The 24439-nt window shown below is 29.9% G+C and overlaps 1 protein-coding gene across 1 annotated transcript; it reads right to left on the bottom strand.

Moving 5' to 3' along the window:
- Positions 1–11216: 11216 nt before the first annotated feature.
- On the bottom strand, positions 11217–13006 carry LOC111316703 (expansin-A10-like). Its single transcript, XM_022918769.2, has 4 exons — positions 12810–13006; positions 12461–12621; positions 12062–12350; positions 11217–11957 (listed from the first exon to the last, which is right to left on the bottom strand). Exons 1-4 carry the CDS (start codon positions 12893–12895, stop codon positions 11648–11650), a joined length of 846 nt encoding a protein of 281 aa, XP_022774504.2. The 5' UTR covers positions 12896–13006; the 3' UTR covers positions 11217–11647.
- Positions 13007–24439: the final 11433 nt, after the last annotated feature.

Here is a 24439-nt window from a genome sequence, read left to right on the forward strand (position 1 = left end):
TTTTAAAAGTTTGGTTTTGTTAGAAGTTGTTAATGCATATATGCACCAGTACAAAATTAACATCTAAAATGGTTGATCTAATATTTGTTAACATTTACTTTTAAAATGGTTAAAATTCGATATGGAATCTCTTTCTTCTATGGGTTTACATAAAAAAGATGAAACCATTTGCCTTGTACAGTTAGCTACAAATATGTATATTCTTGTGTATAAATACTGTATAAAACCATTTTTGCTACTACCAGAGACTGCATGTCAAAGTATAAAATGTAAAAGGGTGGCAAAAGGGACTGGTGGGGTATTTGAGCTTTCACCCTATATTTGCCATAAATTTGCCTAGCTAGTTTCTGCTGCTACATATCTGCAATATTAAAACCAAAACTGATAGTGCATAAACGAAAAAAAGCTTTAGGTGCCATCCCTAACTGCGAGTGGTGTTTGAATTGTTCACCATTTGTTCCCTTGCATCACTGACACACGTGTGGATGTCATCTCATGTCACGTGTGAAAGTGAAACTCTCTGAGTCAGAGAACCATAAGCCTAGTGAGAGCTTCTGGGAATCTATCTAGCTTAACAAAACAAGGGGGCACTGCTGCTGCCCTATTGAAAGGGTTACTCCCCATGTCTCCTTGCCCTTGCTAAAGGCTCCTATGTATTTCCTTGTGATTCAGATGGGCAAAGCAACAAGGACAGCAAGCCTGCTTCCCTGGCTATAAAATCTATATCTTCATTTATAAAATTATAAATGACAATCCATATATATATATTTATGTTATATAAATTATCATTCGTATCAATATAAAAAATATTAAATAAATTATATATTTTTTTATATTATTTTATATCATCGTATCATATTTTAAATTTCTATGATCATCTTTACTCAAACCAAAAAACCAGTAATAAATGAGTAGGAGCTCTCTCCATCCTAATCACTGTCAGATACATAACTTTGATACAGACCTCTGCTTTAACCCTGGGGGATTTTATTCATTTAACCACCTGAGATAGACCCAGCACCACCAAAGCCTAGCAGAACTACCATTGCATGAAATAGTATACGAGTTTTTCAATTTTGGAAACTGTACCAGCAAAGGCATTAAACTCCAAAATCAGTTTGGACCTACCACCTTCACCTGTTTTCTTTTGGTTACAACAACTTCCAAAACACCCTCAGATTATATTCGTTGTCAAAATCTTTCAGGTTTTTGAGTTTTAACTTCACTATCCATAGAAGATTTTCAAGAATTTTTTATAGCTAGATCAAAACTCAAGCTTCATGGATGGATTCAGAAAAATTTTATCTCAATCTCATTGTCATTGTCATTTGACAATAAAAGTTACCTCTATAAACTTAAGCTGGGCTAAAACATACAGGAACAAAAATCTTAACTGAGCATTAACCATATGTTTGAAGGGGAAATTATAAAGGAATAACAAATAAAGGAAAGATGGGGAAAGGAAGAGCAAGTTTGTTTCTAGATTTAGCCATGATCAATTAGTGTTAGTTACCCCAAATGTAAAGCAACCCTCCCTGCACAGTCAAAGAGGTAAACCATATTCTCAAGCCAAATTCACTGCCTGATTTGACTCAAATTCTCTAGAACAACAGCTAAACTATTGGCACATCCTGGGAGCATTTTCACTTTCAACCAGCAACCAGGCATTCTAAAACATTACCCCTCCCCCCCCCCCCCCCCCCCCCCCCCCAGCACACACACACACACAAAAAACTTTTCACCAGCCCTTGTTTGACTTCAATTTCAGTGCCTGTCACCCTTTACCTTTTATATAACTTGATGCAGTGAGCCTGGAGACCTTGATTTCCCTTGATAAGAAACAACAGATATAGGCTACATAGCTAAAGCAACTGATAAGAAATTTACTGTAAAAAAAAGTAGTCGTAATACTACTAGATTAGGCACCATTCTTTTTCTTTGATAAAAACATTTTAGGTGGGAACCTCTCATTTGCCTTAATCGTTAAAAACAGAATTGCAATTTGTCCATCAAAATAATAACATGTACTGCTCTACACAAGGAAGAAATCAAATCAAAACACTGTCGATATCAATCCTTTTCTACTAAGTTAAACTTATTTGGATTAAGGCAACCTTAACCAATGTTACGTCTTTTCGAAAGCTATGATCTTGCTGGTTAATGCCAAGTATTAATTCAGAAAGAGAAAGCTTGTTCAATTTGTCAAAAGAAATGAAAATGGAATGACAGTTACATAATTATATAGCAATCAAATTTGAACCATACCTCCAATATTTTTCACCCTCTTATATTGAATTCTACCAAGAGCTGAAACTGGAAAACTTGCAACCCTAATTCAATCATACTTGCTGGCAACTTTCTTATCAAAATAATAATCCTGATAACTGTACAACTTAAAGCTTGTCAAAATGGATGCACAAATTATTATTAAGCCGTACATAGCAAGAGTGATAGGTTGTACATGAATAACTCTTATGATTTATATATTTATATTATATTTATTTATATTAAATATATGTAAAATACAAAAATTATATGTTATAATTATGTGAACATATCTAAATATAAAATGTAATTTTCAATTATTTTCAAATTGATATAATTTTTTATTAAAATTTTAACTTATTTTGTTTTTATATCTTTATCATATTATTTTTATATCATATCCCAAAAATGTATTCAAAATTACCAAATATATACATGGGACCATAAAAATATTAGTCTTTCAGTTGAGCCTACGAGTAGTTGTTGCCCCTAAAACGACCGATCATTTTTTTACTCCCCTGACTAAGCTTAACTTCTAAGCTTTTGTTGCTTCCCCAAGTTTTTATTTATTTATTTATGTTTTATCATTAATGCAGTAACACAGAGAAGGACTGTTGCCACACTTTTTTGAGACAGATTTTCCCCTTTTTCAGATTTGGGTTTTAGGTTTTCATATGGCTCCTATGCTCTAAACCATTAGCTAAATTTGGCCTGTTTTCTTGTCCCCCTCTTTAATTTCCCAAGCCACAATCTAGCCAAGGTATGGTACGAAATGAAAAAAAGGCCGAAAGGTCTTGCTTCCAAAAAGTGGATTGTTGAAGCAGCTGCTATAACAAGCCTAATCAGCCATGAAATTCAGCATTTCTACTTTGAACTCCATTTATTTAATATTTGACCAATACTGTTTTTCATGGATGGGTGAGATTTATTTGCCACTGCTGGAGAGCAAAAGCCTGAGAACTTAAATCTAGCTTTCAGCTATGTTGATAAAAGCAAAAGACACATGTCGTTGATCGATTTAAACTCTAGACTTATGTGATTTCAAGATTTAGAAATGGACTTTATGTGTTTCAGATCAGCCTATAATTGTATTGGTGCTTAGGCATTCGTTATTGTAAGGTCTAGCTGTCCAGAATGCTACAAAAGACAAAGCATAAAAAATGTTCGAAGGAAGGTTAGAAAGAACAACAAAAAGTAAGACGAGTAAAGTTGTATTATTCGATAAGGTGAAGAATTTTTATTTATAGTTGAGTTTTTCTTATAATTAATTGTTGAGATTATCTTTTTCAAGTTTAAATATAACATTAATTTTCAAATTATAATGAATCTCTTGATTCTAACACTATGTTTAAATAAATATTAATAAAGAAAAAGAAAAGAAAGGAAAAGAAAAGGAATTTTTTTTTTTTAAAATGATATATGTATCCTTTATTTGAATAATTAAAATTAATAAAAAAAACAAATGAAAGAAATTTTAATAAACATTGTTTGGATAAAGAGCGAAAAAAATAAAATAATTCATTATAATAAATTTTTTTAATTATAACCTTTAATTGCTTGTAATTTTAGAGCATTCATCTTCAAAAATACTCAGTCATTATCTCATTTATTTGTTTATTCATCTATACAACAAATTATTAACAATAATTATTATTATCTTAAAAATAAATACACTAACACTTGTATGAAAGAAAATAATATTAAAACAAAATTAAATTAGAGAATTATGAGACATACAGCATTTAACAATAAATCATACATACTACAAATAATAATACTAATATTTATCAATTACTCACATATATTAATTATTATAATACTAATATTTACCAATTAAGTTTGTGTGAAAAGCGTACTGATATGTTTATAATCATAGCCAAGTTAATTGTGTTTCGATGAAGCATCTCCCTTTTCCCACTTTTCTTTCTATAATGTCTTAGAATTGCCAACATCTCAAATTATAATATACTACATATAAAAATAAAAAATTTTAAGCTAATTCGATATCTCATAAATCTAAAAAATATGTTTATTTATATTCAATCATTTATCAAAATTAAATAACTAAAAATTATTAAAAATTTTTATATTGGAAGAAACGTGTGAAAGTTACTTAAAAAAAGAGATGATTTTGAAAACTTACAGGAAGGGTTAGGTTTTTTTTTTGCTAGGCTTTGGTATTAATAAAAAGATGGATAGAATAGTCTTTTTATAAAAATAAATTTTTTTAACTTTTCTTTCTTTAGCTTTTCTCCCAAATTGGAATATTAAAAAAATGAAGACTATAGGGGAAACCAAATGTTATTGAGTTTTCACCTCATTCCTTTCCTTTAAATTAAAAGTTTATCCAAACAAAGGAATAGTTTTTCTATTTTCATTACTTCTTTTATTTTCCTTTCATTTCCTTCGCTTTCTCTCAATCCAAACATACCGTAAGAAATATGATACAATATTTGATTTTAGGGGATATGATACTTCAATATAATTTTCAGCATTTTTGACCTTCTGGAATTATGTTGAGCATTAGGCCTTTTAGAAGCTCCCAAATCTAATCCTCCTAAGTATGTATTCATCGATACCCATACCTGGGCCTAACTCAATTCTATGGAACATGAACACCTTGCTTGAGCCACTAGAGTCATGATTACTGCTCGCACCATTATTCTAGGCTCCTATCCTACGTCTTGGATCTCCATTATGCCTCAGGGCTTAGTCCTTCTAGTTGTCACATTCTATCATGCTAGAACTAGAACTATTACTGGATTCAGATTGAACCCTTGAGCCTGAACTAGTGTGTGGACTGTGATAGTCTTACGCATTCATTCTAGCAACACCTTTGTTGCTAAAGGAATGATGCATCCACTATGCACACCAGTTTCATCTCCTACCGCACGAACCAATTTTCTTTCAACTGGTCCCATACTTGAATTTACTATTTTGGCTTTTGTTGGTCTAGATCTGATGTTCCTTAGCACTTTGCTCTAATGGTCCTTTTTTCTTACGCTACCAACGCTTTTTTCATTTCTTTCGAGTTGCCTGCTACACACTATTCTATGAGAAATCTAGCTACATTTTGATATTCATGATATGTCACTCAGTCGCTACTGGTTTTCTTTTATCAACTCCTTGAGAGGTTCCAACCCTTCAATAGTATCGAATAGCACCTAGACGCATCTCTTTGAGCATTTTCTAGTGCCATTTACCATTGCTATTCTTGTCCTCAAACAGCTCTTTTACCTATTTAATGGCTGAAAGCATCAAGCACTTTCTAATCTGATGTGGACCTATATAAAAATAAAACTCAAAGGTTTCTTATCCTTGCCCCTACTAGCGGCTTTACTGGTCTTACGAAATCTGGGATTTTCTACAATCTTTTTCTTCTCTAAGGAACTACCACCTGTGTCTTTCATATTTTTACCTTTTTTCATAGGCTTTGAAAACTTGGTACACTCAACTTAAGTTATCGATTTCACAACAACTCTGGCCTAACTCGACTCTTACATATCTTTTCGTTATAGCTCGATCTTTACCCACAGCTTTAAACCATCCATGAAATGCTTAGGCATTTCCACTATAGGTCTTAAGCCAACATCAACAATCATGGTAGCTCACAATGCAGCATGATCAACCTTGAGCCTTTGTAGCTCATTTTGCAAGGTTGACACCATGGACCTCAACGCTTTATTTTGTTGCATGAGCTTTTCCATTGCCTTATTCAAGGATCTTTCACTATTCTCAAACCAATCTAGCATGTCAATGATAGCCATCTGGCACTTCACCAGTTGAGTGTCCATTATCACATCTTTCGAGGTAACCTTTTTTTCTTATCTGTAGGGGGTGCTCCTCACGCACGTCACTCGAGCTTTTTGTCTGGTTATCCCTGGCCATACTTGCAAACACACTATTAAATCACAAATTCATAAATACAATCTAGGGACTTTACCTCAACCTTCTAACCAACACTTTAGTGAATCAGGATCCTGCTCAGCACAATACACACGATCAGCACTCTATGAAGCACCAATCAACACACATATACATCACATTTGTAGCACACTAGCAATTCTTTGTCAAGCATTGTTCTACCCTTTAGTATACTTGTAGCACTTTAGGAGGCATACCGACACACAAACATAATAACACTTCCAATATGCTCGCACCATACAGTAAATTGCCTGCATCTCATAGGTCTAAACCTCCTTCAGGGCCAATTTTGGTTCTAGAAGCACCCTGCACTAATCACCTCTTTTGGACCAATTTTTGCTTCCGAACCAAGAGTCACTAACTCCAGTTTGTACCAAGCTCTGATACCACTTATCATAAGTCAAAACTTAGGATCTATTTGGATGAACGGTGAGATTAGCTCTTGTGAGATTGAAAATAGCTGTGGAAGTGAGATTGGCTATTGTAACTGTGAGATTAAAATCAATGATAAGGATATGCGTTTGGATGCAAATGTAACGGTGACGGTTAAATGAATTATAATAAGAAGAGAAATTACAATTCTACTATTAAGAATGTTAAATTAAAATGTATATATAATAAAAATTTTAAATTATTTTAAATTTATAAAATTAATAAATAATTTATAAATTATTAAATTATTTTATATCAAATAATAGTTTTAATAATAAATATTTAAAATTTATTTATTTATTACATACTAATACATTTTACTTATTTATTTATTATTTTTATAATTTTGAGGATATTTTTATCTTTATAATTAAAATATAAGGATGGAAAAGGAAAAAAGGGTTAAAAGCCCTAATGCAATTAAGCAATTGGAGCAAAGATGGGCAATGGCTCACCGTGATAAATCGCACCATTATCCTACTTCATTTAGATCTCATTGTTGCGTTTGGCACTATTTCCTGGAATGATCGAAATTTCACTTAAGGTTCAATGAAATCTAAATAAACTTTTAAACTCCAGGGTTGTGCAATTTCAAGACCCGAGAATGGACTTTTTCAACGTCATAAATCAACCCATATTTGTACTGGTGCTAAGGAACTCGGTACTGCAGGGCCTAGTTGCCCAAAATGCTACATAAGACAAGGCATATAAAGTGTTTGAATAAAGGCTAAAAAGAGCAATAAAAAGTAAGGCAAGAGTAAAGTTGTATTACTCAATGGTTGCTATGTACAATGAGGGTGAAGGAACCTCTTTTTTTATAGTTGGGTCCCTTTTACAATCAATGGTTGAGATTATCTTCCTAAAGTCTAGAGATTACATTAATTTTCAGATTACAATGAATCCTTTGATTCTAAAAGATATAATATTGCAGCATAATTCCTCGCATCTTTGACCTTTGGGAATTATGCTAAGCATTGGGCCTTCTAAAAGCTCTCAAATCTAATCTTTTCAAGTCTATGTTCATCAATGCCCATACTTGGGTCTGGCTCAATTCTACCAAACTTGAACACTTTGTTTAAGTCACTAGAGTCCTGATTATTGCCCGCACCATTATTCTAGGATTCTATCCTCTGTCCAACATCCTAGACCTTTAGTGCACCTTAAAGCCTAGTTCTTTATGATTGTCAGACTCTGTTCCGCTAGAATTAAAACTACTATTGGACTTGGATCAAACCCTGGGCCTAGACAAGTAAGCAAACCGTGACACCTAGATAATTTTAAATACATTCCGAAAATGATATATAAAAGCAATATAATTTAATATTTTAGTAAAAAATTGTATATTGATTTATAAAAAAAGAAACATATTTCATATTTAACGTATTGACACAAATTTATACAATAACTTTTATGTTTTACATTAATACACAAATTATCAAGTGTACGACAAATAATAACATAGGTTACAAACCAATCCATTTTCTAAAAAAAAAAAATCCACAAGTCATGCAAAAACAGCAACTGCCTTTAGCCGCAGATGCTTAACAAATTCAATCTCACTCTTATAACCGAAGAAGTGATGTACCAGAACTATCTTTAGATAATGCAGAATCAAATTCAATAAAAACAATAATAAGAATTTACAAAGAAATAAACCAAAAACAAACGCCAAGTTGCTTTACATGGGCAAGATTTCGTGCCAACATTCTAATATAGTCCTCGAATTCTTCTTTATCTTGTCTATGTTCCTACTGAAAAAGGTGTGGTTTCAACAAGGGAAGGCGAAATACTCAAAGAAATCTTCATTAAATCTCCAAAGAATTCAAATGATGTCAAACTTGACACGTCAACTTCTACATTCAATCTGGTAATGCACTGATCCAATCTTGTGTTTTCAGGCATGTTATTGCTGTATTAATGTTATACTTCAATGGAATTGGATGTTTCAATCTTATAACAAATTTCATTGCTCTTTTAAAAATCAGTTGTTAAAAATGTTTCTATACTGATTAACTAATTTTTTAAAAAAGAAAGATGGTTAAAATAATCTAGTAAATTTTTTTAACAATATTAGTAATAATTTATATTTTATAAGTTTATTTTTTGTATACATATTTGTAATTTTTTAATTTTATAAACGAAATTAAAAGATTATCACATGTTTCATATTTTTTTTATTTTTTTTCTATACCTTAAGAGATATGTACCATCCTATTAATCTTGACAATGAAGTTTAAAAACTCAACAGTCGGTCTATATGATAATTTCTTTTATTTTATTTATGAATTGTATTATCTAGATAACAAAAATAAGTTAGCAAAATCTATATATAAAAAAAAAAAAAAAACCAAAAACGAAAATAATTTAGATATGATTTGTGTTAAAAAAAACTTTTTCAAGCCCAACCCCAGTCCAGGCCGAGGGGTGGGCTACCTGGCCTACTGCAATAGATAAGAAGTTGGGCCAAATATTACGATTCTCAGCCCAAATACTATTCTCATTTCTGACTTTTTTTTGGGGTAATATTTATGATTTTATTTTCGAAATATTTTTTTATGAATATTGAATTATGATTTACAAATTAAAAAGTTCTCTTCTTACAAATTAGATTAACCCGTAAAATCTCATTTCTAAAATTTTTAATTAAAATATTTGAAGAAAAAGTTCATATGTTTGATTTTCTACATTTTGGATAATAATCCACGATATAGCTTTAATCATAAACATTTTGTTTCAACTTAAGGAGATAAAGTTGTGAATAGAACTTATGATTTATGTCATCGTATTATATAAAATATTATATTTATATCATATTTTACATAAAAATCACGTATCATAATTCGTGTTGATATGAAAATATAAAATATAATTTTTTTATTTTATTAAACTTATTAAATTTTTAAAAATTTTAAATCGTATTATTTTTGTATATTTTATTTATATAATTTCGTATCGTGTTATCATGTCGTATTTTAAAATATCAAATCTAATTATGAGCAAAATATTAAGATCAAAACAACATTGAATTTGCTTTGTTTTTGTGTGATCGTTGACATTGTCTCAATTACTCAATATCACTCTTATAATAAGAAGTCTCAAATTTAAATCTGTCTTGCGAACAACTATTTTTATAAATAAAACAGCAATATCGGATAACTCAGAATTTTTCATATTCGCCAATGTAGATTAGAATTGCTTATTTAATTGTTAGAAGTTCTTTTCTTTTTTTTTTTTTGGATTGATCAGGATTTAGTATCTTCAATTATGATCATGTGTTGTACTTTAAAATTAGAGAGAATTCAATTTTGATGTTTACTTTAGTTGATTAAGGGTATTATTTTTAAAAAATAATATTTAATAAATTTCAAATTTAAATATTCTCACTTTTACTTTTAAATTACTATGCCTTTATACACAAAAAAAAAATTAAAAAAATTAAAAATCTCGAAATTAATAGTATTCATGATGGAGACTTACTAATAATAAAGATCATTATTTTTTATAAATGGATTATATTTTTCTGCTAAGATTACATATTTTTTGAAAAAAATATATTTTAATGTTTAAATTTCATATCTACGTACATTTAGATCAGAGTTGTCGAAGTTATCACACAAAATATATTTTAAAAAAAACTTAAAATTTAATTTAATTATTTTATATAATCATTTTGAAAATACGACATTCAACAAATTTAAATTTTAAATCCATCCCCTTTATGTTAAAAAAAAGAAATTCTTGAAGGATAAGAAAAAGGCTGATTTCAAAATCAATGGTGGAAATTGGACTAACCACTTCGATTTGAAAGAAGTAATAAATGAAATTTATTGCACTTTTTGTCATTCTATGAAAATAACATGCTACATTCACGTGCTTCCTAAATATATTTTCAATTCTACTTTTTTTTTTTTGGAGACTGAAATATATCTGCCGACAACCTTTCAAATATAAGTCTGGTTCAGAATGTAGTGTGTCGGTGCTTCTGTTTCAGTTTTCCATCAAAATCAACCAGGAAGCTTTCTGAAAAGGCAAACAACTTGACATCTTTTGAAGGCACATAATTATAAGGATAATTGTTATATGTTAATTTTCTTCCATAAATGAAGCATTTATCAATTTTGGTAAACCTTGAAATACCTTCAAATCACTTAAAATTTTTGCCATTTTTTAGAAGTTTAGAGCCAAATCCTTATAATGAGTTTGAGAGATTGAAAATTATTAGTATATCAATTGAATTAAAAATAATTAAAAAAAATAGTACTTGAGCATTTAATTCAATGATTAATTTATATATTTCAAATTACAAAAACTAAATTCGAATCTGTACTCCAATTTAAAAACAAAATGTTTTCTTCTAATGTCTCTGCTCCTATTGGAATGCATGAGGTCATGGAAAAAGGTACACTGGATTAAGCATATAAGCTGATAATGTTGCAGGGGAAAGTGCAGCAAAATGAAAGCAAGGAAAGACCATTTTCATCTAATAATAACTCAAAAATGTATTTTGGGCTTGTCTGCAGCACATGGCAGAACCGATGATGATGATATGATGTTGGATACTTAATTAATTAACAAAATTCAAGATCTCTCTATCATCATCACAAATTGCAGAATCTTTTTAACATTCAATAATTGTTCAAAAGTACACAACAACAAAAAGAAAGGTTTTCAGTGGCTTTTCACAAGCATGCAAAAATGTCTTTTGGCTTGAAAAAAAAAAAAAAACCTTCTATTCATTATTTGATGTACTAGAGCTACTTAGTAAGATTCCAAGACAGGATCTCACTCATAAATATGCCTCTAAAAGTCTAAATACAGTCTTTCTCTTCCCACAGCAGTTACATGCAGGCTTCAATTCAAAGCAAATAGAACTGCAAAAACTCACAATTATACAACTACACAGAAAAGGGCCATTCAAAAATCAAACTTGACCCAAGGTTCACCCTCATGTCTTTATTCGGACATTATTTTTACTATATCATATACTACAGCAAGGGCGGCTGTTATATTTTATGGTAAAGGGTAGTTAAAACTTAAACTGGCCTCCAATGTAAGTCTGTCCAAAGGCCCAACCGGCTGGAGCAACATTGTAAGAGATAACACTACGGCCATCACTGGTTGTGACAAGAAATGAGAGGCTTTGTCCATTAAGGTAAGAATTGCTTTGCCAGTTCTGGCCCCAGTTTCTTGACATTGCCTGCCATCTGGTCCTTGAACCTTTAATGGCTACAGAATGCACATCACCAGCACCTCCAACATTGGTTATAAGTACTAGGTTGAAGTAGGAATGTCCATTAATTGTGAACCTGACACCCCCGCTTCTCCTGCACCTCACCCTGGAAAACAAAAACATTTTACATGTAACCTTATTGCCATCATATTAGAAATATAAAAGAAAATATTGTTGAAACATTTTGGTGAAATTAGCCAATTATGTTACCTTCTGTAAATTACAGGAACAATACCAGCTTTGTATTGGGCAATGTGTTGGAAAATAGGCTGGGAGAGATCAAAGTGGTGATTAGGTGGGTCACACCAGCCTCCTGGAGGGCAGAAGTTAGTGGCTGTGACCACAATGGAGCCAGGCAGGCACCATTGTGGGTCACTGACACACCTGAGTTCATAGCATGCACCACAGCTCAAGCCATTGTCAAACAATGCAGTGCTCAATGCTGCTGTGTTAACACCATAACCTTGGCTATACAGGTTTCCATAACCACAAGCTCCACCTATAACAAAACCCAAAATGTAATTTCATTAAGTAGATACCAAGAACAACATGTCAGATACAATACAACAAACACAAAAATAGGAAAAAAAAAGTGATAATGGAATGTACCCATTGTTCCAGAAGCATCACCATCCCCATAGAAAGTGGCATGAGCATTGTTCCAGGGTCCAAGGTATCCATGATAAGCATGATGATTCCATGGAAAACCATGAACAAAGTTGAGGACTGAGAGTAATACAACTACAAGAAGCCCCAAAAGTCTCATTGCCCTGCACATGAAAAAAAATACTCCATAAACCCCTAATGTGAAAAAAATTGTACACTAAAATTCTAAAACTAACAAAGAATACAAGCATATTTTCAAAGCCTTTTTTTTCTTTCATTATGCTGTTTTAAAGTAAAAAAAAAAAAAAAGTGTAAGAGGAAGCAAAAAGAAGAATGCGACTAGTAACTGAACCTTGAAAGAGTTGTTTGTTGAACGAAAAGGGGGTGTTTGAAGGGAATAAATAGAGGGCGGTCAATATCTGACAACCTGACAACCATTGAGCTGTTGGGACCAAGCAACTGCAAAGTGGTTTTTGGAGACTCTTGATTTTATGGAAACAAATGTAGTTTTTAAGGGGCTAGGCTAGACTAGGCTAAGGTTAAAAGCGGTTTTCAAGGCTAAAACCGCGTGGTTTGAAAAGAGGGGGAGTGAGTGTGGGAGGGGACGCGGGGGGAGAGACAAACAAGCCATGGATTTTTTATCAAAGAATGATTTAAAATTGAGTTCACCATTGGGTTTAAAGTCCTGATTTTTAGGTTATAGTTAGTAGTAGACATTGGTTTTTAGGATTAGTTGGTAGTATTTGTTAAATGTGATTTAATGATTCTTAATATTCAATCACTTTCTTTATTTTTTCATTATCTGTTAACTATTTGAATTTTTTTTCTCTGTTAGTTATCTTGTAAACTTATTAAAAGGCTGATTGAGTTTAATAAGAATACAGAGTAATTTATTTATAATTATCCAAAATTAATTATTTTTTGTGAGTCGATGATTAAATTTTAGAAAAGCATACTTCCTTCCCCAACAAATCTTTAATATTAGAGCTTTAAAATCCTTACCCATTTTTTGAATCCATTCAATACAATCACCGTTCACATTTTGTCTTTTTGCTATCAATGAATAGATCTATTTACTTGTATGACTTAGATCTCTCGTATTTATCAAAAAAAGGATTTGATCGATGGGATTTGGTATGAGATTTATGAGATCAACCATACCGATGAGATTGAAATTCAAATATTTCATCTTAGAAAGTACACTCATGTTGCTGCCAAAAGCAAACCTCCGTATTTTTTCTAGAGAATATACTAATTGTTCCAGAAGAACTCGAAGAAGATTCGTTAACCAAAAAGAATTCAGTTCAGATGTAGGATAGCTAGCCAGAAAACAATGGCAGTGAATGCCAATTCAAATGTAGCCTAACCTCTCATGCTTGTGTTTGATGAAAAACATTATGACTTCTGGAACATTAAGATGAAGACATTTTTCAAAACTTAAGATTTTGGAGATTTTGTAGAGACTAGATACTACCAAAATGATAATGATAAATGATGGCTGAAAGACAACAAGAAGAAGGATTTCAAAGCCCTATTTATCAGGTAGTTCATAAGACACTTTTTTCCAGGATTATAGCAGCCAACACTTTAAAGTAAGTTTAGAAACCTTAAAAAAGAGTTTCAGGGCTCTTTAAAAGTTATTGCTGTGAAACTCCAAACTTTATGACATGAGTTTGAAATTTTGATGATGATGAATAAGGAAATAGTGAAAGATTTTCTTTCTAGAGTAATTTATATTGTGACTCAACTAAGATTTACGGTGATAAAATTATTGACGAGACCATTGTCTTCAAAGTTTTATGAAGCCTGACTCCAAAGTTTGATCATATAGTTGCTGTAATAAAAAAGTCTAAGTGTCATAACATATAGATCCATAAATCTATAGCTAGACTTAACAAATAGATGAGTCACCACCAATCTTTTTTATCTAGGTATGATTGGTCACCTAATGAATCTATCATCTTAAAGAGCTCTTAAGCTTAACTAAGGGTCCCTAAAAGAATAGGTTTAGGTCTACAAACTAGAACATGATTTGAGAGTTCAGTTACATGTGAGGAAGGATATAGCACCCCCACATGCCCATCTAAAGGATGGTACCATTTATTTTAAATTTATCCTAATGTCTTGATTCTAATGGTTTTAATTTGTATGTTAAATATTAAAATAATTCATAAGATTCTTTCATCAATCTAGTAAAATTTTTAAAAATATTTTCTTACCTCAAGAGTATACAAAGATCCCATTTATTTCCTTGAAGAAGCTCCATTATCGAAAAAATGTTGAATTATTTTTTATTATTTTATTATAAAAATATATCTAATTATTCCACCATTTGGGCCAAATTAAAAATATTTTTTTTGAATTTCTAAATTTTTCACAATTTGGGCTTATTTAGAAATTTTTTTTATTAATTTTTTTTAGAAAGAAAATAATATAACATTTTTTTTTGAAATTTTATTTAAATTCTTTCACCATTTGGGATAAATTTAAAGAAATTTCTCACCTAAAGATTTCTTACGAATTTACCATTTGAAGTTTTTAAAAATCTCATCATTAGATAATTATCAAATATTTTCAACCAAATTTGAAAAAGAATTTCTCACATAGAGATTTTTTAGAAATTTAATTCCAAAATTTTTATCAATATTTTTTTATTTTTTTATTTTTTTGTTTGAAAATAAATATTAATTATCGTTATTAAAATCTTATCTAAATCATTTCTCCATTTAGGGCAAATTTAGACAAAATTCCTTACCTAAGAATTTTATAAAAATTTACCATTTGAAATTTCTATAAATTTTATCATTGGATAATTAATATTTACTCCAAAAAATTTATTTTATTTTTTTATTTTTTACTTTTTTAAATTTTTTTCTAAATTTAATCATGCACAAATACTAAAAAAAACACATAAAAAAATAAATAAAAAATACCAAAAAAAAAAAAAGAAACGACTTGGCTAGATGGTTTAGGTGTGGCTTGATTTCAAACACAAATAGTGGCTCAGGGTCACAGCTGGATGGCGCGGTTTAGCTAAAGGAATCGGTTGGAATGCAGGTCAGCAGAAGTCGATTGGCGCTCAAGTCGAGTCGTTTGAATGAAAAACGCGCGAATCTTGGATTTTCTTAAACACCAAAATGGTGTCGTTTCTGTGAGGTTATAAAAGCTCAAGTTTCAACTTTTTGCTTCAGATCTCCCCTTCCCCTTCTCTCTCTTTCCTTTTTTTTCTCTCATTCTCTTTTTAGAATCGGATGCACTCCGATCGAATATCAATCGGATTCTGGGGAATGACGTCGAAATATGGGTAGGTTTGTCATTGAAAAATTCAACCTTTGTCGGAATCACCATCAATTTTGGAAAACCTTGTCAAAAAATTCAACCGACATTGAAAAATTTTATCGAAATCTAAAAATTTTTCAAATTTTTTCAAAAAAACCATTTTTTTTAAACCTAAAAGTCTTCAAAAATTTTTTTCTACTTTTTGCTTGCGGTGATTTTGTGATTTTCTTTTATGTGAGTATTTATAGGCATTGATCAAAAGAGTTTTTGATCAATTTCGATTCTTTCTTTGATTGGGATTCAGAATTATCAATCTTTGAGTTCAATTCCAACTCTACCAACCACCAGATTTACGATAAAATTTTTTATTTTTTATCTTTTTTTTTAATCATTATCTAACAAATATTAATAAATAAAACAACAAAACAAAAAGCAAAAATAAAATAAAATAAAATTCAAAACAATAAAATGAATAAGTTAATAACAAATGTGCTACACTTGTCATTTATTCAATTGAAAATGAAGAAACAAACACACATAAGACATTTATTTAGATTAGGTTCAACACACTACTTTGGAGAAAATTTAAAAACAACAGATAGCTCCTCAACATGCCAATTTTTCAATTTTGCACCAAGAGGGGTAAGATAAACCCATGGACAGCTTAGATCTTTGTTATCCTTTTTTTTTCACCCATCATTTATATTAAAAATTCAGTGAAGATATCTTCCAATGATGGTGTAAACTCTTTCTCTATGTTTCCTTCTACATTTAGATAGATATAGCCAACTGAGATGAAAATCTTGTAAAGGGGAGGAAAAAATAGGCTTTTAGTTTCTACTTTTTACCCCAAAAAATGAGCCAATCTTTTTTCTCTTTTTTCCTCTATGAACTTCATTCACTATAAGAAAATGGTGTATTAGTGGTAGTTTTGTAGTGACCTTTTACTTACAAACGTTGCTAGCTTCCATGTTTTTATAAAACTTCAAGCGTTTATTATCAAAACACCACTAAATTTTCAAATAGCAGTATTGGTACTTATAAACACCACCAAAGACTTGATATCAATGACGTTTTTCTAGATAAAAATGCCTTGAATAATTTTTATTAAAAATTTTAATGAATAGTACAAACGCATTTTTAACAGTCAACGCCTTCAATAATCACGTTATAAAAAATTGTATGAGATTATTGAAAGTATTTTTCATAAGAAATGCCTTTAATAATTGGATCAAAAAATTTCACAGGCTTATAAAAATGTTTGGATCGTACAGATGTTTACCATAAGGTTGAAAATTCGATCCCTCTCTTTGGCATTTTTTTGGTTTTTTGCACAGATTATTTATAATTGATTATTCTAGGCGTTTTCTTAGCAAACACCTTCTATAACCACCGTGGTATATTAAAGGCGTTTTATAATAAAAGATGCCTTTAATAATCCCAAAATTTTTTTTAATAAAATAATTGAAAGCGTTGCTATCTGCAACCGTCTTTACTAATTATTTACAAAATCTAATAGCAAATATTAGCATTTTTCTTGAATATACACCTTCAATAACCATGTTAAAATTTATGTGGTGATATATTGAAGGTATTTTATAGTAAAAGCTGTTTTTAATAATGCCCAAAATTTTTAGAGGGAAAATATTGAAGGCATTTATTATTAACAAACATCTTCAATAATGGATTACTAAGTTTAAAGGTATATTGAAAGCACTTTTTTGAATAAATGCCTTCTATAACCATCGTGGTATATTGAAGGCATTTTATAACAAAAGACGCATTTAATAATCTCTCAAAATTTTTTTTAATGAAATTATTGAAGGCGTTGCTATCTGCAAATGCATTGACTAACTATCTACAAAATCTAATACGCCTTCAATAACCATGTTAAAATTTATGTGACGATATATTGAAGACATTTTACAGTAGAAGACACCTTTAATAATGCCTAAAATTTTTAGAAAAAAAATATTGAAGGCATCCATTATTAACAAATGTCTTCTGTAATGGATTACTAAGTTTAACGGTATATTGAAGGCATATTTTTGAATAAACACCTTCTATAACTATCATGGTATATTGAAGATATTTTACTGTAAAAGATGCCATTAATAATTAATAACAGGGATGCATAAAGGCATTTTTCTTTAATATATGCTTTCAATTACCGTTTTCTAGTAGAACACTTAAAATAAAAGCACTTGAAAATTATTCAATGCGTTAGTACCTAAAATAAAAAATAAGCATTTAGTAATCGCATTTTTCTACAATAAACACCTTCACTATTCGTCATAAAATTTGAGAATTGGAATAATGAAGTCGTTTTGCATTGGAACACACCTTCAGTAAATTGCTTTAAAAAAATGAAACGAATTAGTCAAGGTGTTTTTATGGAATTTTAACATTCAATAACCCTTTAAAATTTAAGTTGTGTAATATTACAAGCATTTTCAATAAAAAATGCCTTTAATATACCTAAACAGTGAAGGCTTTTTTTGTAAAAAGTCACCTTTATTGATATGAGAGTGTTATTTAAGGCATATTATGTAAAAATCATCTTCCATAAACACATAAAAATTTTACATAAGGTATTGATGACATTTTTTATGGCCTAAACACCTTTAATAGTCCCAAACAATTCCACTACGACGCTGGTGAAGATGCCTATAATATATTTAAAAAAATATTCAGGATGAAATTATTGTAGGCATTTTTCTTAGTAAACGCCTTTCATAATCTTATCCAATAAAAATCTTCCCAAACTTAGTGCATCCAATCACCAACTTCAAGCTTCATATTCATTATTCTACTATTTTTTTTAGACTAAGTACAATTTACTTTCCCTTTCTTTCAGCTTTTAGTATTCGAGTATTATCTTTTAGAATCCTAGTTCAACTATTCATTACTTATTTACTTTAGCTTTTACTTCATTCGACTATTCTTTCAACTTTTCCAATTCACGATTTTCTTTTTTGGTGTAAGCAATTTTCTCTAAAACCCATTTTATTTCACTTTATGTCAACCCAAACTACAAATTCTCTTTGGTACTGTCAATGTTAGTAGTAGAGTTTTAACATTCAATGGCTCTAGTAGCTGATAAATTACTTCACAATAAGGAGTTTTTGTTTTGTGTAAGTACTGGTCTTATTACTATCTTTTATTTAAAACATAGTAAACTTAAGTATTGTACATGATCATTTTCATATAAATTATTTATATACATTTGGTTTGATAATGCAGCAAGTACTAAATGGATAAGAGTTTAATGTAAAAGTCAAGATTAAGTCAAGAGTACAAAGATAAAGTAAAAAATTTTCTTCATTTTGCATTTGATAATACAAGTAAATATAATATGATATTATGCCCATGTGTGAAGTATGCTAATATCGAGTGGCGAATGTGTCAAGTTATTTTTGAACATTTAATTTGTATTGGATTTCTATTGGGATATGTTAATTGGTATTTTCATGGAGAGTTTGTATCGTCAAGGTCTTCCACTAGAGTTTCTTCAACTTCAAAGGCTCCCCAACAACAACATAATCCTTTTATATCGATGATATTGAATGCATGTTATAAGATGCTTTTAACATTCATAACCAATATTTTCATAATTTTTCTCCCTAAAATGAAGGATTTAATCAGTCTAATGTTGAAATGCATGAATTTAGTGAACTTGAGATAGGTGTATGTGACCAACAACCTAAATGAGAAGCATCAAAGTTTTATAAGTTACTTGAGGAGATGAATGAAGAACTTTTTGAGGAATCGAAGCATTCAAGGTTATCTTTCTATATTCATCTTTTTCACTTAAAATGCTTATATGGATGGACAGGAAACTCATTACTTTATTATTACAATTTATAAAAGAAATGTTTCTTTTTACAAAAATCTCTTAATCTTATAAGGAATCAAAGAAGATGATAAAAGATTTAGGTCTCGGATATAAAAAAATTCATAGTTATCCCAATGATTGTATGTTGTATTGAAGGGATAAAAAAAATCAAGAATCTTGTCATTTGTTTGGTATTTCTCATTGGGTGGACAAAAGCCTTCATAAAAGGTTGAATAATGATGGTAATGAGGTATGTGTCAAAAAGTAACCTTTTAAGGTTTTACACTATTTTCATTAATACCAATACTTCAATGACTCTTCATGTCTTTCAAAACTATAGATTCAATGAGGTGGCATCATGAGAAACGGACGGATAATGGATCATTATGGCATCTTGCAAATTCTTTGGCATGAAAATCATTTCATTATAGGTTTTCAGACTTTGCATCTAATCCTCGAAATGTTATGCTTAGACTAGCATATGATGAATTCAACCTATTCAAAATGATGAGTACTTCTTATAGTACTTGGTCGATTGCATTGATTATTTATAATTTGCCACTATGGATTGCTATAAAGCAACAGTCATTTATATTGTCTATGATAATTCTCGAAAAAAAAAGTTTAGGTAATGATATAGACATCTAGTTACAACCTCTTATTAAAGAGTTAAAATAATTATAAGAAAGAGTTAAGACCTATGATGCATCAAAAGAAAAGAACTTTAATATGCATGCTGCTTTATTATGGATTATTAACGATTTTCTTGCTTATGCGAATTTATCTGGTTAGAGTATAAAAGGTCATTATGCTTATCCATGTTGTGCTGCACAGACATGTTCAACGTGGTTACCTAATGGTAAAAAATTTTGTTATATGGGACATCATCGATGGTTAGATGATAATCATCGATTTAGATTCCATAAATATCTCTTTGATGAAACGAATGAGTTGAGGAGATCGTCTTTACCCATTAGTGGGTCTAGTATCTTATCAAAGTTAAAAGATATCAATTTTACTTATGAAAAAATGACTCCATCAAGAAAAAAAGTGAGGGACATCTTTGAAGTTGGTGATAGTCATACAAAAATTAGTGATCTTGATGTTCAAAGTAATGAAGAGGATAATGAAACAGATGACCATAATGAGTCTGAGTTATGAAAAAAATGTATATTTTTTGAGTTGCCTTATTAAGAATATAATTTATTATGCCATAACCTTGATTTGATGGATATAACAAAGAATGTTTGTGAAAATTTCATCGAGACAATTCTTAATATGAATAGAAGATCGATGGATGACTTAAAGAGTCATTTTGACCTAGTTGATATGGGGATTCACCTAGACCTTCATTTGAAATTGCTTTCTAATGGCAAATATCGATTGTCTACTGCTTGTTTTAGGATTTTTAAAGCTGAAAAAGATGTGTTTTGTAAGGTTTTGAAAAATGTCAAAGTTTCGGATGGTTATGCATCAAATATATCAAGATGTATGAATCTAAAGAAGTGAAAACTTTTTTCATTGAAGTCACATGATTATCACATTTTGATGTAAGACTTACTTTCAATTACTTTACGTTCATCATTGTCAAAGCAAGTCACTTTTGTAGTAATTGAATTGAGTAACATATTTAAATCTCTATGTAAACAATATATGAATGTGAAAAAGCTTGACAAATTCAAGATCGAGCCACGATTACTTTATGCCATTTAGAGAAGATCTTTCTTCCAAACTTTTTCACTATTATGATGTATTTGATTATCCACTTTCCATATGAAGCAAAAGTTGATGGGCCGATTTATTATCTATAGATGTATCTTATTGAAAGGTATTATTTGTTAATAGATTAATTACATTTTTTATTGATGATCAAGCCACTTAACTTAAAATAATATATGACTAATGTTTTATGCTATAGATTTTTGGAGAGGTTAAAGTCTTATTGTCACAATAAACGTTATCTGAAAGATTCTATTACTGAAGGATATTTAACAGAAGAGTGTATGACATTTTGTTCTCATTATTTGAAAGATGTTGAAATGAGATTTAATAGACCATCGAGAAATGTTGGTATACAACATTCAGACTTTGCCTATAATTATCTTTTTCAAAGTTTTAGACAACCCATAAGCAAAGCTAAATTGGTGGAGTTAGATGATAAATCTTGGGCACAAGCACATCAATATGTTTTTTTCATCATGACTTAATCAAATCGTTTTGCACGTAAGTTTTGTAGCAAGAAAATAATTCATTACATTAAGCATAATTTATTATCTTTTTTTATTGTTAATACTTTATCATGATGCTATATAGTGAGTATAGAAATAATTTGAGAGATCATGCACATTATCGATGATGAAACCCTCGAAAGCTTGATAAGTTATTCACTGAAAACTTTCATGAATGGTTAGGAACAACTATAAGTAATGCCCTACTTCCTACTATGAAAAATCTACATAAAATGCTTACAGTATAAATAACATTAATAACATATATATTTATTTCACTTTTATAGGTTTGGAGTGGAAGGCTTGTTAGTGAAAATGTGAAGTATCTTTCACACAGTTTGAATCGGATTATGAAACAATACAAAAGTTTCATCATCAATGGATTTAGATTTCACACTAAATCTCATGAGAGATTTAGAAGTACACAAAATTCAAGAGTTGTTGTGATTTCATCAACTACTAGTTATACTAGTGCTAGGGATACAAACCCTTTAGAGGAAAATGTTGACTATTATGGCATGATTAATGATATCATTGAGTTGAATTATATGGCAAGTGAAAAGTTTTCTTATTTTGGTATGATTGGGCTGATGTGAATAGTGCAAAGAGTATTAAGAAAGATCAATATAGATTAACACTTGTGAATTTTTTTTTATTAATTCACATTGGACAACAACTCATCAATAAACCTTATGTATTTTCATCTCAAGTCAAACAAGTATTTTACTCCAAAGATCTCAAAGAATTGGGTTGGTTTGTTGTTATTCAAAACACACCTAGAGACTTATTCGATATGGGGTTAGATACCAAAGATGATGTTGAACATGAAATTGAATTTTATCCTTTTGTTGAATAAAACTTGGATGAAAATATCTCTAGTACCTACGCTCAGTGGGTCTGCCAAGATGTTACTGAAGATATTTATTAACCATGAAATGATGCATCTGTAATTTGTAATTCGAGTGTTTAAGACATAATGTAGTAAATAATAGTATGTAAATAATATGACATTCGCTATTGTATAATTATTGTATTCTAAATCATACATTATCTTTTGATTTAATTAAATTGATATGTTATTTATCTATCATAGGTTTTAATTTCTTAAATTGTCAATGTCTTTATATATGTTTAAACTAATATTTTTTCTATATTCGCTTTTATGATGTAGGTAAGCTACAATGCGAAAGAGTAGGTTGAAAGAAAAACATATTAGAAATATTAGTTTAGAAACATCTACGGCACCTGTAGATATTGGCTATGGACTGAATCTTTTGGAGGGAAATGAATATACTGTCAGATCTAACTCCATCACTTCTCACCTATCAACTGATATTAGATCTAGCAATATGAGAGGTACAGGTTTAGATAGTACCCCATCAATTGATTATACTTTAAATTTGAATGTAGGTATGATATACTTCAATTTTAGAATTCGAGTATAATGATAAAAGTATTAAGAATTTACAAATATATTTCTTATTTGTTGCAGTTGATAACAATGGTCATCGAAAGACTAAAGGCCGAATAACTTTAAAGGAATTGGTTACACTAACTCCTAACGAGCGTATTGTAGTATCTGCAAACTCTGATAGACAACCAATTGGTGAAGAGGCTTAACTATTGGCTGAATTTCTAGGCATACTAGCCCGTAATGGAATAAAATTGCTTATTCATTATGAAACATGGCATAAAGTTCCAGAAGAAGTTAAGGCCGATGCGTTAAACTTTATTAAGGTATTATTATAATTAATTAGATATAAAAATTTTTTGTTTTACATATTGTTTACTTATTCTAACTTTTCTTATTGTATTATTGTAGTCAAGATTTGTACTTGAAATACCAACTTCATTTGTGCTTAAGTCATTGGGAAAGAAATACAAAGATTATAAGCATAGTTTGAAGAATAAGTATTTCAATCGAAATACTACTGTAGAGACGATGATGGAAAATCTACACCATAATGTGATTAGGTGGCAATATAAACAACTGGTTAGATTTTGATTCTCAAGAAAAAGAGAGGTACTAGTTCTTAACTTTGTATAGTATAATGAAATTATGAAAGTGTTTTATGGTTTAAGTTGGTAATATTTGTATTTCTATCATATACTTAATTATATTTTATGATAGGAAAGAGAACATATTGGGATTGATAGTAGAAAACAATAAAAATATAGCCATACAAGTAGATCAAAAAGTTTTGCAAGAAAGCAAAAAGAAATCGTAAGTTTATGCTAATAAACGTATTCCAATGAATAAACTTTTTCAGTCATTAAAAGGTAAATATGCAAATTAACAGCTATTATTCTGTTTTAATAGTTTTAATAGTTTCAATACATGATATTAAACTTATTAAAAGTTTTGAACTTAGTTGACACAGATGATATATATGAAAAGTTATTATTTACGTATATTTATGCCTTTAATAAAGATTTGTTGTGATTGTTGTATTTTAACAATTTGGATAGCTTCAATACTTGATATTAAACTGGTCCGATTGATTGAACTTGGTTTTTATGGTTGATATAGGAGAAAAAGTTGTCGTTTATGTCTATTTGGGATTATTTTTTCATACAAAAGGCAAATTTACAAATTAAACTTTTTGATGGCTTTCAACATATTGAATGGCTTCAATCATT

Source organism: Durio zibethinus, chromosome 24, assembly GCF_047325235.1.
Source record: "Durio zibethinus cultivar Kanyao isolate XHJ-2024 chromosome 24, ASM4732523v1, whole genome shotgun sequence".
Taxonomy (NCBI): domain Eukaryota; kingdom Viridiplantae; phylum Streptophyta; class Magnoliopsida; order Malvales; family Malvaceae; genus Durio; species Durio zibethinus.